Below are 15,553 nucleotides of genomic sequence, written 5' to 3'. Positions count from 1 at the left end.
GATTGCCTGAAGGCTTTGCAGCAAACATAGGCTGAGGTGCCCTAAGTCAGCAGAGTGGGTTAGGGTGGCACGAGAAAGTGGAGACAGGGCTTAGAAGGAATGTGTGTCACTTCCGCCCACAGACCATGAGGCCTAATTCAGTCCTGTAACCCTCATAGGCAGCAAGGCCAACTGGAAGATCTGGCTGTTAGTCTAGGAGGAAAAGAAAGTAGGGTGGAAATACATGGAAATAGCCTTCATGCCCAATGAGAAGGGGTTCCCCTGGAGAAAATTCATCTATAAAATTCTTTCCCATAAAACACATGCCAGACAGCATAATCATGATGTTGCTGTAATTCCCATTTGTCTTCTGTTGACTGATTCCCTTCTACCATCTCGTCTGATGCTCATGCTAACACTATGAGACAGCACTATTATTGTTCCTCCTTTATCAAATGAAGTGCTGAAGACTTGAGAAATAAGACCAAAATCAGTGCTGTCTATCACTGTTATGGGCTAGGTCTGGAAAATATGGAGCCCCTTGGTGAAGCAGCTAGGATTGAGTCTGGTGGAGATTCCGTTCCAGCTGGGTCCGTTTTCTTTTTAAGGATTTACTTATTCATTTTGAAAGTCAAAGTTAGAGAAAAAGTGATAGGGGAGAGCTGGGCACTTCATACTGAAACTCTTTGCAACTATGAAATGGAAATTAATAGTACAGATAGAAAATACGGAATCCCAAAATCCAGAATTTAAAATTTTCAAATTAGGGAGCCTCAACTCATAAAATTTGTGCAGATATTCTGAAACCCTATAACCTCCAAAAATCTAAAAAACTTCTAGTCCAAAGCATTTCGGGCGAGGGAAATTCAACCTGTAGTATCCATGTCTTAGAATGAAATAAGATAAATACTTAAAACAGCAGTTGGCATATAGTAACTACTCGGTGAGTATTAAGAACTGTCATTGGCGGGGAGGGGGCGTCATGGTTTCGTAGCAGAGTAATTCTCAGCCTGCTGGTGCTGGCATCCCACAAGAGCACCAATTTGTGTCCCAGTTGCATCACTTCTGATCGAGCTACCTGGTGATGTACCTAGGAAAGCAGTAGAAGGTGACTTGGGCCTCTACCACCTTTGTTCCAGGCACCTGGCTTCAGCCTGGACCAGGCATGTGGCCATTTGAAGGTGAACCAGAAAATAGAAGATTCTCTCTTTCAAATGAATAAAATGTCTTTTTTTTTTTTTTATCACCACCATGACCAGCTTTGTGAGCATATGAAGTATTCCAGCAAGTACCATTTTCATGAGCAATGTGGGACAATGTCTAAACTCATCACATACTCATAAGACTGAGGGCTTCCTAGGCTGCCATGTTCTAATCAAGAGGATGGGAAGCCCTTAATCTTCTACTAAAAGGAAAAAATATGTTGGTATGGCAGGAAAAAAAAGAAGTCTTGCTGGATTGACTTTGCTGTTAATGTAAGTGTCTGTCCACTTTCTAGAACTCCATGAAAGTGATGTTCAAATGCCTCTGGAAAAACTGTGGGAAGGTGCTGAGCACGGCGGCAGGCATCCAGAAACACATCCGGACCATCCACCTTGGGTAAGGCAACCTTCCCTGGAGAGCTTGACAGAGCCTCTGTCAGTGCCGCCGGAGCCCACATGTGCACTGTGCCTGACAGGCCTGCCCTCCAGGCTAGGTGCGTCTTCATAGTCCGTAGAGAGATGGCCCCGGCAGAGAATGTAGGCCGGTGTGGTGCTGTGAGATGAATGAGGAGCCAGCTCACCTGTACTGAGTCTCATTAAGCACATCACTACTCTGGCTCCAGAACCCTCTGAAAATGAACAGTCATGTCAGTTCTGTGGGTTCATGTGTGAGGGTCAAAAAATCAAAGGTGTGTGAGAAGTTTGTAAAGTATGAAGGTAAGGGTTCCTAAGCTCTAACTGGGCTCCCAGGGGGTTTCTGAACTCCTTCAAATTGTGTGTTGAATGAAACATGTATTAATATGTTCCAGCAGAGAGGAGTTAGCCCTTTGAATCTCCAAAGCACGTATATCTGAAAATGTGTGTGAGCACACCCCACCATCAGTGCTGCTGTCGCCCGTAGGCTGCCTGACGATTGGCCCTCCACCTTTCCATCTCTCCAGTCAGCTCTTTATTTGTACAAATCTACACTTTTCCTCATTTTCTCTAACAGCCTTTCTACAAGAAGATAAAATGAGCCCTTTGAGAGTCACCAGGTGGGGGTCACCCCAGGTGGCAATGGTGGTTCGGCAGTCTGGACTTTCGTCCTGAGTCTGCCTTGTCAAATACCTGGGCCAGGAAGGGATGGTGAGAAATTATAAGTCACAGCCAGTGTGTGCATATGGCCAACACAAACCCACGTCTCGGCCCCATATGCCCGGACACAGAGAAGTCCTTTCATAAGATTAGTGTGGAAAAGTAAACGCAACGGCCATTTGACCCATTCAGGAATAAATTTAGGTAGTGCATCATCCATAAAAAGTGCTGGAGGCAGAGAGTATACCTGAGCTGTGAGGCATTGTGCTCATCTGGGAGGGCCAGCTCCTCCAGGTCTGTGGAGAAAAACAGGACTCTAACCCTAGCTCTCCATCCATTCAGGCTGAACCATTCAGAACCTTCCAGAGTATGGTAGCCAGAATGTTCCAGCAGGTTCAGCTCCATATCTAAGAAATGCCAAGTTGAAACTCTGAGAGGCACAGTGCCGTCAAATCTCATTGTCTGGCCAACTCACAGTATAAACGGCTGCGAGTTATTTAAAGGTGTAGAAAGTACTTTTCAAAAGCTATAGCCAGAAGGTAGGGTATTTGTTTAAAATCTGTCTGCCTATGAAATTGAATCCTGTTTGGCCACCCTCAGAGGCACATGCAGTAGATATATTTATAGAGTGGAAGTGGCATCACACAGTTTTCTTCTGAGCTCCCGGGATATTCCTACAATGGATAGAATTCAAAATGCGGCCACTTCCCTCATTTCTCTAAGATCTCCCTGGCACTGATGTGCATTTCCAGTTACCTTGGTGAGTTAGGGTTCACAGTCCTGCCAGCCACCACTCAGGTATGGGTTTTCTCTGGGCTCCAAGGACAATCTGTGCTTGGGAAGTGAGGGGCCTTTGTTCTCTCATGGACTGGAAGAGATCACGTGTCTTTGCCTTCATCCAGGAGCTCTGTGACGTGGCTAGAGGACGATCAGCCACACACTGGCTGGGAGTAGACATCAGCATAGCATCAACATAGCTCCAGTGTCTGCACTATGCTAATAGAGGAAGTACACCATTTTGATCTTGAATTTCATGTTCTTCTTGTAGTACATAGAGTTGGGCCTAATACATCCCATGCAGGGCACCCAGTTTACTCCAAGTCTGCATCTATTGGTAGCACTGGGCAGCCAGCAGCAATACAGTCTGCCTTTGACTGTAGAGGAAGTGGATGGGAGTAGCAGACACTCTTCATCTCATTCTCTGGGGTCTTTAATGGTATGTTGGTCACAGTGTTACGCCCAACCAGACCTGATCTGGGACAAGGATGGCTTCCCAGTCTCCTCAGCTAGAAGCTCAGGGGAAATGGATCCAGGCTGGGAGAAGTCCCCTACTTGGCCACACAGAAAGGCCTGGGGAGGCATGGGAGTAGATGCATGGCTGTTTTAAGTTCCATGTAAGAATTATTAGGGAGGAAAATGTTTGTTCTGAGTCAGGGAGATGGCAGCTGCTGGACATGCCCATGAAATGAGGAGATGCTTGTGGCTTCTACAGGGCCATCCCAGACTGCCAGATGTGTTCCACTTCTCTAAATGTTGACAAATCTGGGGTTGGGATTGTTGCATATCGGGTTAAGCTGCCACTTGTGACACCAGCATCCCATTCAAGTCCTGGTTGCTCCACTTCCAGTCGAGACCCCCTACTAATGCACCGAGGAAAGAAGTGGAAGGTAGCCCACGTGCTTGGGCGCTGCATCCATGTGGGAGACTTGCATGAACCTCCTGTCTCACGGGTTTTGGCCTGGCCCAGCTCCTGCCATTGCAGCCCTTTGAGGAATAAATCAGCAGATGGAAAACCAATATCTCACTCTCTCCCTCTAGAACTCATTTTTCAAATAAATAAATCTTTTCCAAAAGAAAAAAGAAATTGGCAAATCTAGTAACCGCTTCCTGAGGTAAGATACAGGAAGGTATGGTGTTCCAGTTCCACAAAGAACTTTGAGAGCACCCAAGAAGATGCACTTCCTGTTGACTGTAGAAAGTGAAACCGTCTACATATACCTTTCTGTCTAATAAGCACCTGTCTAGTGCTTGCTGCCTGGCAGGTATACCTCTAAGCTCTGTATTTACGTGTTAATCCTGACAATAGCAGGTACCCTGTAATTACCTCTACATTACAGAGAAGCAGGAGCTAGTGTAGGCTGCCAGAGTCACACCCACAGGCAGAAGGTCAAAGTCAAGATTTGAACCTGAACAATGAAGTTATCTCCAGATCCATGCTCTCATTTGCTATGCTACAACCTCAACTTCCTTCACTCACTCCATATTTAGTAGGTACCCACTGTATGCCAAATATGCTGATACATGTGGAGTGATACAAATAGGAAGACATAGCCCTGTAGAATCAGAAAGTCACAACAAGGGGACAAATCAGTGTGGCCTGGTCATTGACCATAGGGATGAATACCCCTCTCAAAGGGAACACAGAGAACTCACTGTGAAGAGTCACTCCTGAAGTCACCTTCAGTCTACACTTGCATTTTGACTTGCTGTCACTTCTACCACCATAACCCTTACCCAGCCAGGGTGCACACGCCTCTGGATTTTTCATGACAACAGCCTCTTGCTCCTGCTCCTCTGTGATGCTGTTACATAGACATTCCATCTCTCCATCTCCCCAGCCCTGTTGACCAGCACGTTGAAGACAGAAGTCACAGCCATTCCCATGGGCTCCCAGCTTTGCGACCTTGCCTCTGCATTGGTTCCCACCCGTTGCTCATGCATCCTATGTGTCTTGAGTCCCAGCCACTGGCTTCCCTGCACTTCCTGGAAAATGCCAGGTCTTTGTCACCCTTCCCTGGCATGTGCTCCCACGGGTTCCGTGTGGGCCCCAACAGGTTCCAGCATGCTTTCTTCTTTGCCACCTCCTCCTAAAAGTTTCCTCTCTACACTCTGTTTCAAATAGTGTCCCCTCCTCCAACCTGCTGCCCTAGTCATGCCCAAGGGCACTCTGTGCTGCTTAATTTTGCTTTCTCCTGTGCTTCAGCAATTGACAAGATGATCCCATGACAGGCAACAAATGGGCTGGTTCTTGTTGACCTCCCTGACCCTACACTGCAAGTTCTGTCACAGCCAGGCCTGTATTGTGTTCACTCTTAATGCCTGGAGACCCTAGAACAGTGCCTGGACATAAGCAATTCTCAATACATTGTTGTGGGATACCTGATTGAATGAACAGGTTGCTTTAACAGGTTGTCTCACTCCATTCTCTGTTGCTGACAAACATACCTGTGGCTGGCTCATACAGAGAATGGATGTTAATTTGACTCACAGCTCTGGAGTCTGGAAAGCCCAAGAGCATAATAAGGGCTTTGTTGCTGCAGCCTAGCACAGCACATGGCAAGACACAGCAAGCTGCCTTCTCGGGTCTCTGTTTCACTTCTTTTTAAGATTTATTTATTTTTATTGGGAAGGTAGATCTACAGAGAGAAGGAAATACAGAAAGATCATCAATTTGCTGGCTCATTCCCCAAGTGACCACAATTGCCAGAGCTGAGCTGATCTGAAGCCAGGAGCTTTTTCCAGGTCCCCCATGTGGGTGCAGGATCCCAAGGCTTTGGACCATTCTTGACAGATTTCCCAGGCCACAAGCAGAGAGCTGGATGGGAAGTGGAGCAGCAGGGATACAAACCAGTATCCATGTGGGATCCTGGCACTTGGCAGATGGAGGATTAGCCAATTGAATCATTGCACTGGGCCTCTTTTTTCTTCTTAGAATGCCACTAAAGCCATCATGGAGTCCTGCCCTCATGACTTCATCTACTTCTAACTAGTTCCCAGAGGCCCCACCTCCTAGTACCGTTACCATCGAAGTTATGAGATTACATTTCCCTCACTTGGAACTTCAGAGGACATATTTAAACCCAGCAGAGGTCAAGGCGAACTTCCCTTGAGTAAGGTGTTGCTGGATGAGCACGGGTTTACCACACAGACATAAGAGCGGAAAAGTGTTACAGACTGAAGGAGCACGTGTGGGAATGCAAGGCCAGAGAACAGACTGACTGAGAATGGTGGTTTTGCTCTTTTGCTTTAGGCGTGTTGGGGATTCTGACTACAGTGATGGCGAAGAGGACTTCTACTACACTGAGATCAAGCTCAACACGGATTCCATGGCAGATGGACTCGGCAGCCCGGCCCCGGCTTCACCCTCCCAATCCTTGGCTTCACCTCCTACATACCCCATCCCAGAGTCAAGCCGAACAGACACTCCTTGTGCCAAAACAGACGCTAAACTGATGACACCCCTGAGCCGCTCAGCTCCTACCACCCTCTACCTCGTGCACGCCGACCATGCTTACCAGGTGATGTGCCCCCGACCAGCACTAGAAGAATAGCCACTTTACCCCTCAGCAGAGGCAGTAGTGACCTGGCAGAGGAGTGAATGTCAGCAGGGAAGCAGCATCACACACTGCAGCCCAGCAGCTAACATTGTTTTCTTTCTTCCTCCTTCAAAAGCCAGGATCACAACAGAGGGAAATCCCAAGGATTATTCTTGGTCTCCCCAATGCCAACTGAAGATCCCATCCCTTGGAGAATCCAAATCATTAAATGGGAAGGCCCTCAGAATGGTGTCTGATACACAGCTTAAATATTTGTTAAATTAAAAAAAAAATGAAAAGGTGAGCATTAGAAAGCTTGGGAACAATGACAGAACTACCCTGTACCCCAAATCTGGAATGGATTCCTTGCCCTGCGTTCTACCTGGGTGGTTAGACTCTCCGATGTGAACAGTGGTTTTCCATGTTGCCCATAGCCACTGTCAGCGTGAAAATAGACATTCTTCTCCCCAGACCTAGAGAGTCAGATCTGAGGGGAGAACTCAGCAGTGTTTGTTGTAACTGTGTTTGTAACCCCCTGACACACATACATCCAGGATACTGGTTCAGGCCAAAGTTCAGTGAACCCTTGAAGACAGCCCTGCAAATGCAAACTGAGGTTAAAGCTCCCCTTGCTCCCACCACTCAAAAAAAAAAAACCACAGTAGCAACTCTTTAAAATGTCGGTTTGTTTGTAATCTAATGTCAACATTTTCAGATTTAGGTGTATATATATATATATTTCAGGTTTAAGTATATTTCTCAATTGCCTTATTCAACTTAGAAAAATTAGAATCTAAAGAGAAAGAATTTTGCAACTTATTCAGCTGACTTAAACTCAAAAGGAATAGAACTAAAAATGAAATTAGTGGATGCATTCTGTTTGATTCCTGACTCATGTTTGCCAAAAAAAAAAAAAATCATCCATTCATTTTGTTTGTCAGTATTGCATTTAGAAATTGTGGACTTAACACCAGGAAGACAAAAGTACATGATCTCAGTCACATATGGAATAGAAAGAAATTAATCTCCTTGAAGGTAAGAGTAGAACAGCGGTTAAGAGAAGCTAGGGATGTTTTGGGAGACAGGGACTGGAGAAAGATTGAATAACACCTACTAGTTTATAACTGATGGGCTTCCAACAGCCTGCTGACTGCTGATGGGTGCCAGGCCCAGGCTATCTCCATGCTCGAAGCCCTGATTCCAGCTACCACGTACAGATGGTGAGCTGTCCCCAGGCCTGCCTGGGCTCCAGAGGCTGCTCCCTTCATGTTAGCTCACATGTTGAGCCCACTGTACTTCTGGGATGTGAATCAATCCTAAAGATTCCCGATGACAGAGTAACTTTTCCTTTGAAGGTAAGTGAGGGTAATGAGACCTGGTAGGTTGGAGGAGAGGGACCAGATGATCTTTATGGATAAGACTGATATACCGAACTCCTTTAAATCCTGTGTAGAACTTGTAATCACTGAACAGTGCTGACCACCGAACACCAGTCCATGCAAAAGCTAAGGCTTGGGGCTTGTCTAGCAGGATATCGTATTACCTGACATGATGATGGATCAGGAGATTCATTAGGCAGGGCCATGACATTAACTAGCACATGAGAGAACCGTATCCGGGGGTAGATTCTGTGGGGGAGGTGTGGGCCAAAACATGAAATACTAGCCCCACTGGTTAGCTCAGAGTTGGGATGGTAATGGACTAAGCTAGGTGTGACCAAGGAGCCTGCCATCACTGACAACAGTCTGGACAGGTCAAGGCAGCAGCACCCGAATGTGCATCCTGAATAGGGTGTGAGGTGGGCTTGGCTGCAACGTTCAACAGCTCATACAAGGCCAAATGGAAGGCCAGATTATGCTGAGCACAGGCCTAAAACCCACTGACATGTATGAGAACTGGGTCAGGGAGTGGGTCAAATGGAAGAACTTGGGCAACTCCCCTGGCGGGTCATAGCTCCCGCTGGTGAACACACGGGAGGGCCAGACCTGGGGGTCAGACAAGCTGGGAAAGTAGCTCCAGTGGCTGGCTAATGTGTGAGTTGGTAATGGAATGGGGTGGACCAGGCAGGACTGAGCAAACCTTAGCTACACAAGCAAAATTAGAAATCAGGATGGAACGCAGGTCATGCTGAGCTAGACTCTTGCACCTACTGGTCTGTGTGAGTCAGGGATGCTAAGCCACAGCATCCAAGGCAGGGGCTGGGACAGGCAAGGGGCTGTGCCAAGCTGAGTCAGTAACCACTGGCATGCGCACGATGTATGGCTGTGAACAGGCCCAGTGGGGAGCCAAGGGGATACCCTAACTGGGTTGAGGTTCCCAGCAAGGAGCACGTAGGCTGGAATGGGGGCTGCTTTCTGATCAGGATATGGTTGTAGTCTCCCTTGGCACAAGGGTGGACTGGGATTGGACGCACCAAGCCGGGCTAGACCCCAACACCATCTGGTGCTCTGGAGGACCAGGGTAGATGTGGGACAGACTAGGCTAGGTCTCAGCCCCTACTGAGCCATGTGTCAGCTTTATGAGGGTATGGACAAGCCGTGGCTGGGCTGAAACATCAAACAGTAAGAACCAGATTGGGTTGAAAGCCAGACAGGAGGTGAACTGAGTAGGGCTGACTCATGGACCCACTGATATGCGCGAATTCTGGCATTGGGAGAGGTTCTGATGGAGGAGCCTGGGTAACTCCTCTGGCAGGACACAGTCCCTGCAGGTAAGTGCAAGGAACATGGTAAGAAACAGCCCAGAACAGGCCATGGAAAGTATCCCACTGGCATACATTTGGCATGGGTTGGGGGCAAACCAGGCTGAACCAGTTCACATCACCCCCAGGCAAATCTGAGCACCAGAACAGAGAGTGGGTCGAGTCAGGTTCAGTCGCAACACATACCAGTACACATTAAGGAATGCCAAGGTGAGATTGCCTATACCGAGTATGACCACAGCACCCAACAGCACACATGAGAAACAGGAGGGAGGGGTGGAGTCGGCAGGGGGAATATAGAAGACTCCCCTGCTGTACAGCCACTCCCACTGGAGAGCTGACCTGAGTTGGGGGCAGACTAGATTAGGCAGGGCTACAACACCTGTGCGCCTCATGTAGACTAGATCAGGGAAAAGCCAGGCTGGCTGATTGTTCCCACTGGTGCAAACAAAAATAGAGTGGGTGAGGGTTGGTTGGGCTTTGCTGCAGCATCAGCTGGCAGAGGCTGGCACTGGGGTCTAATTCTGTCAAGTTAAACTGCAGAACCACCTGGAGAGTGCCATGATCTGGGAGTGGGAGTGGCCTAATAGGGAAATAGTGGGCTCTTCCCTCTTGGGTTACTACTCCCACTGGAGAGCACGAAAACCAGGACAGTGGCAGGAGTGGCTAGACAGAAGGGCACCCAACAGCATATGTGTGGGCTGGATAGTTGGGCTGGTTGGTTTGAACTAGGCTTCAATGCCCATTGACATGTATGAGAGCTAAAAGGGATGTGGGACAGACTGGACTAGTCTACTGCACATATTGGCAAGCACGGGAACCAGGGTAGGGGGTGGGCCTGGTGGGGGTTATTATGGGTCGCTCCAACTAGGCTGCAGCTCCCACAGGTTTATGTAAGGGCCGAGTATGTGCTGGGCAGAATCAGGCTGGACTGCAACACCCATTGGTTCGTGTAGAAGACAGGGCTGGAAACAGAACCAACCCAGCAATTGTAAGCACCAGCTGATTGGGGCGATGGACTGTACCAAGCCCTGTACTTGCAAGTACACACAAGAACCTGGTCTGGGTTCACCTCATACAAAGTTTCTTTAGGGATCCCCTCAATCAAACTGCCGGACTCAGATCCCTTACCATGAAAAGACAGTGGACAGAACAAATCAATCGACTACCCCAGCTATATGTGTTGGCAGTGAAAAACAGAGCAAACGGACTCTAAGGTGGACTATGTCAGCCAGTGGATTCTGCAGTGACTTCTTCTTGCTTGGAATGGCGAGATTGGCAGCAATTCATAACTATTGAGCTATCAAAACCACTTGAGCAAGACCCTCAGAGCATGCCTCATATCAGGGACCTGGGGCGGGTGGGAGACTGGGTGGGGCTTCTCCCTTTACCTCCCCCTTTACCCCAGAAATAAAAAAACACACCAAATTGCATATTGGAGAGTAATTAAAATCAAACTTAAACACACAAAAAACAGCTGATGAAAGTTTTACATCAGAAGTTTAGATATTTTTTTAGATAAGTCTGGAGATTGTCTTGCACAGTAGTGTTACTCTAGAGAATGTACTATATAAATAAATCTTTAAAAATCTGAAAGATGGGATTTTAAATATTTTCATCTTTAAAAAAGTTAAATATTTGGAGATATAATTACCCTAATTTGTGATTATACAAGTCTGTACATGCATAGAGCTTATACAGAAACATCATATGGTGCCCAAAAATATATGTAATTTTTATGCACCAGTAAAAAGAATAAATCATGGCTTGAACCAACTTAAACACACAAAATGATTTCGTTAAGTAGTGCAAGAATTAACACATACCCTAGGTGGTCTAGGAAGTGCTTTCCAAAGCCTGTGTTCATAATACTGGGACTTTTCTGTGGCTAGATACTGTAAGTTTTTAGCATAGCAAGTATTAAAAACCATAGCTGATAAATAAAATTCATCCCCAGCCCCAGTGACCTGAGAGAGCCTTGATTAAATTTTTGTGTGGTGTATCCTTTGAGACTTTGTGCTATGTATGTGTACATATTTTAAGGGGTACATTGTTGTACTGTTTTTATTGTTTTGGTTTTTTTCTACTTTATACATTATGAACATTTTCCCATGCCAGTGAGTCTTCTTCAACTGCAGTGTTTAGTGCCTTTGTGGAAATATGATTTCCTTATTTCCCTATTAATGGACATTAATGTTTTATACACACACACACGTATACACACATATACACAGACACCTGATTCTGAAATGAATATCCTTGCATAAATTTCCACAGTGAATTCCAACAAGAGTAGTAGCTAATACTCAGAATAAAAACTTGATGTATTTACCATATTAATTTCACAAATTGTACCAATATAAACACCCACTATCATTGTATAAAAATATGTATTTCTCAATTTGTTAATGAGGAATTCTGTCTCATAGGGATCCTAAAATAGATACTTGAGTTCATAGAAATGAAATTTAAAGTGTATTTGGTGCAAAAATGAAATTCATGCAGGTTTTCCTAATATGCATTTTTAAGAATTTTTAGAGGCCACTTATATGCATGGATTTAAAATTTTCTGCAGTACAACATGTTATTTTATGTGAGCTTTCTAACAGTATCTTCATGTGACTATATAAGGAAACTTTCAGAATTCAACCATCAAAAAACATTCTTTTATAAATTAGGTTACACAGGGCCCGGCGCGATAGCATAGCGGTTAAAGTCCTCGCCTTGAATGTGCCAGGATCCGATATGGATGCTGGTTCTAATCCCGACGGCCCTGTTTCCTATCCAGCTCCCTGCTTGTGGCCTGGGAAAGCAGTCGAGGGTGGCCCAAAGACTCTGTATCTCTGCCTTTCCAATAAAAATAAATAAATCTTTTAAAAAAATTAGGTTACGCAAGTATACATAGAAAGCTTAGTTCTGTCTACTCCCCTTGCCCTGACAATCTCCTCCTATTAGATAGTCTGAGTTACTAATGTGGCTAGACCTTTCCTGTTGTTGAAGCTTAAGCCTTTGAGGAAAAACTTTCCTAACAACTTTCTGTTTTCTGTTCAACAGGCCACACCCCCCGTGACTATTCCAGGGTCAGCCAAGTTCACCCCCAATGGCAGCAGCTTCAGCATTTCTTGGCAGTCTCCTCCCGTCACTTTTACAGGCATTCCAGTAAGTAGAAACACTCAACAGCCATAATCTGGTAAAAGACATATGAATCTGGAGAATAATAGAAACATGCAGATAAAAAAATCAAATGCCAGGTACTGTTACGAGGGGACTTCAGAGTATTTGTCACAAGTGGAATTCAAGGATAAATTTAGTGCGGAAAGTGTTAAGATCCATGCCTGGTTTTTCATCATAGGTATTTTCCATGAACTTTCTGAAGATCCTTCATATTTCATGGATGATGTCTGTACCCTCCCCAGCAGATCATCTCATAGTCCAAATGCCCTGCTTCTCTGTGAAAAGGTGTTTGGACTAGAGTTTGAGACTAGAAGAGTTTCAACTGTGTCTCAATAACTTGTTGGAAACACACACCAGGACTGTTTGTATGGATAGTGTGTTCTTGTTTCTAAAACAGAATATAAAGAGTGCAGTTCAGAGCTTGTGTGAAGACGATGGTGTTGATCACTTTAATTTAGAATATTTTTTGCTTTGAAATTATTGTTTTGCATGTCGGTCATTGTGAGGGTTTGAAACAACTGAAACCATCTTTTTCCTGCAAATTTCAAGAAGCCACGCTGATAGATCATTTGGAAATAAATGAGCACCAATACATACAGTCATTTAAGTGATATGTTAAAGTTAATTTGACATACTAAATGACTGTTGACTGATAAGACATCTTGAATTGACCAGATTCCTAACCATACACCTAAGATACATTGGACTCTACAGCTGCTCCCGGCATAGTTGCCACCTTTTGCACTGTGATGCTTGCGGTGGCATATAGTTCCAGTGAGGCTCTGACAGTGGCTTACGATGACAGATATTAACCTTATTTTTTCTTCTGCAGCCCTCTCCCCAATAAAATCATAAAAGCTTTTTATCGTCAACCACTGGTAACTCCTAGAGGTTTTCAGCAAAGTGTAAAACCTCCTGTGGAACTGATAAAAATGAAAATGGCTGAATGAATTATGTTGTGCTTTAACAATGAACATGGATTAAATTCCACAGAAGACTAGCCAGCAGTTACAAAAAACAAACAAACAAAAAACCCTGCTGGCAGCAATTTGGGAAAATGGTGGCTTCCAGAAAATATTCCTGTAATATGGATTGTAAACTGTAGCACGAATCTGGAGTAATTATTAAGTTGCCTATTTGATTGTATGGTAGTGCTGCTGGCAGGTCAGAGAGTGGCCTTGTTAGTAGACATTAGAAGACAGCAGCTGAGACATAGCGGTATTAGTTTTGCATCTGGCTAGAACATTGATCCCCCGATGTGGGTGTCAGAGGTTAATAATCTGTCCTTTGGAGAACCTTATTTGGTGACATGAGAAGACCCAGAGTGACTAATCACCAGTGAGAGAGCCCTTCTATGTTGACCTAGAATGACAGGTACAATTACAGAATTACAGCGACCTACTGTCTGAGGTCTGTTAATTCCTACCTTTGAGTAAGGAAGAATTTAAGAGCACACACCATATTGTTTACTAGGTACAAAACCAAGAATAGACAGAAATTCCCATTCGAGCCTCTTTTCAGGTGTGAGCATTTGGTGCAATAGGAAGATGCTGCTTGAAGCATCACAGAGTGCCTAAGTTCGAGTCCCTAACCACTTCTGCCTCAGCTTCCTGCAAATGCATAGCTAGAAGGCAGCAAATGATGGATTTAGTAGGGATGGCTCCCTTCACCCACACAGGAGACCCAGAGTCAAGTTCCAGGATCCTGACTTTGTCATGACCCAGCCCTAGCCATTGCTGGTATGTGGGGTGTGAGCCCCCAAATGGAATCTCTGTCTCCATCTCTCCCTCTGCCTTTCCAATGAATCAGTAAATGGTTTATAAAAATCTGTTCAAATTATCACTATGACCAATCCAAATGGAATTTTTCCCCCTTTGCTTTGCTAACTGGCTCTCCTTCTGAAGGGTGGTGTAGAGAAATCTCTGGGTGCTTTTATACCCAGCTGCCTGCGCTCCATGGTTCTTATATGTTGCACCCAACAAAGTTATCTTATGATGTTTCTTTTCCAACAATAAATATTAGAATTATTCTCAGCTATAGGCTCCATGCATCTCTCTGGGTTTGTTTTCCTAAGTCCCTCATTTCAGCAGGCCCCTCTTACCAGGGGTATTCCAGACAGCAGCTCAGACAGAGGAACATGGCTAGATGAACCATGTATCTCCTGCAAATCCTATACCAGTTTAAATTTATTCTTTCACAAGAGAATTCTACTCGTTGTGATCATTTTCAACCAAGACTTAAACTGTTTTAGCAGTCAAGTTATAACTATATAAAGACAAAAGCCAGTTTGGAGGGTGGTATTTGCAAAGGCTTCTGTTTTTTTTCTGGAAAGACAAGAACATGACACCAAAAATGCTGTTTGTCACTAAGCTTTCATTCCATTTAAGTGGGAACTTGCTTCGTTCACTATCTGTGGCTTGACTCCATCACATAGGTTGCAAGCCTGTCACCTGTGCTCTGACTGGGTGCCAAGAACCGTCCCCAAACTCTCCAGGAAGTGCTAGTCCTAGTCGCTGGAAGTTGGGAGCCAAATGGAATAAGAACATGTAGTTTCCCACCTTCCATATTGGTGTCACAGCTTTCAGACAGAAAATCTACCTTATAATGAATGAATGTTAATGATGGCTTCCACTATGCTCAAGCTAGGGTTTTCATTTTATGAAGAACTTTAAAAAAAAAAAAAAAAAAAACTTTTTATTTGTACTCCGAAACAGATACCATAATACCCTGAGATTACCCATTCCATTTAGGGTTTCCCTTTGTCCCACGTGTTTGAGACTTGGAATTGAAGAGAAGCTTTTGTTCACTTCCAAGAGAATAGAAAAAGCCTCCTTCTGAAAAATCCCAAAGTTTGCAGGATTTTATTTATTCATTGGCCTCTGCTACATTTCCTGAATATTGGGCCTTAATAAGTTCCCTGGGTGAGACACCTTTCCAGAGGGAAGTAACTGAGAAAGCTTATCTGCATTTTTACAAATGAAACTGAGAGTTGAGTCTTCTCTAGCCTAAGGCGGTGCGGAGTGTGTGGGGGAAGGGAGAGGAGCCCTTCATTAATTACAGCTTTCCTCCACCTGTTTTCCCCTAATGGCTGTGCCTTTTCTTCTAAT

At 45.0% G+C, this 15,553-nt stretch overlaps 1 protein-coding gene across 1 annotated transcript in view; it reads left to right on the top strand.

The window, feature by feature from the left end:
• Positions 1 to 15,553, top strand: part of ZNF704 (zinc finger protein 704) — a 233,648-nt gene that overhangs the window by 207,777 nt on the left and 10,318 nt on the right. Inside the window, exons 5-7 of the mRNA XM_004588074.2 lie at positions 1,478 to 1,578; positions 6,286 to 6,553; positions 12,327 to 12,431. Of these exons, the coding sequence (XP_004588131.2) occupies positions 1,478 to 1,578; positions 6,286 to 6,553; positions 12,327 to 12,431 (474 nt within the window). The remainder of the gene's footprint in view (positions 1 to 1,477; positions 1,579 to 6,285; positions 6,554 to 12,326; positions 12,432 to 15,553) is intronic.

This window comes from Ochotona princeps, chromosome 9 (genome assembly GCF_030435755.1).
Source record: "Ochotona princeps isolate mOchPri1 chromosome 9, mOchPri1.hap1, whole genome shotgun sequence".
In the NCBI taxonomy this organism is placed as follows: domain Eukaryota; kingdom Metazoa; phylum Chordata; class Mammalia; order Lagomorpha; family Ochotonidae; genus Ochotona; species Ochotona princeps.
Note: the sequence above shows the minus strand (reverse complement) of the source record. Positions and strands in the feature narration are given on the sequence as shown.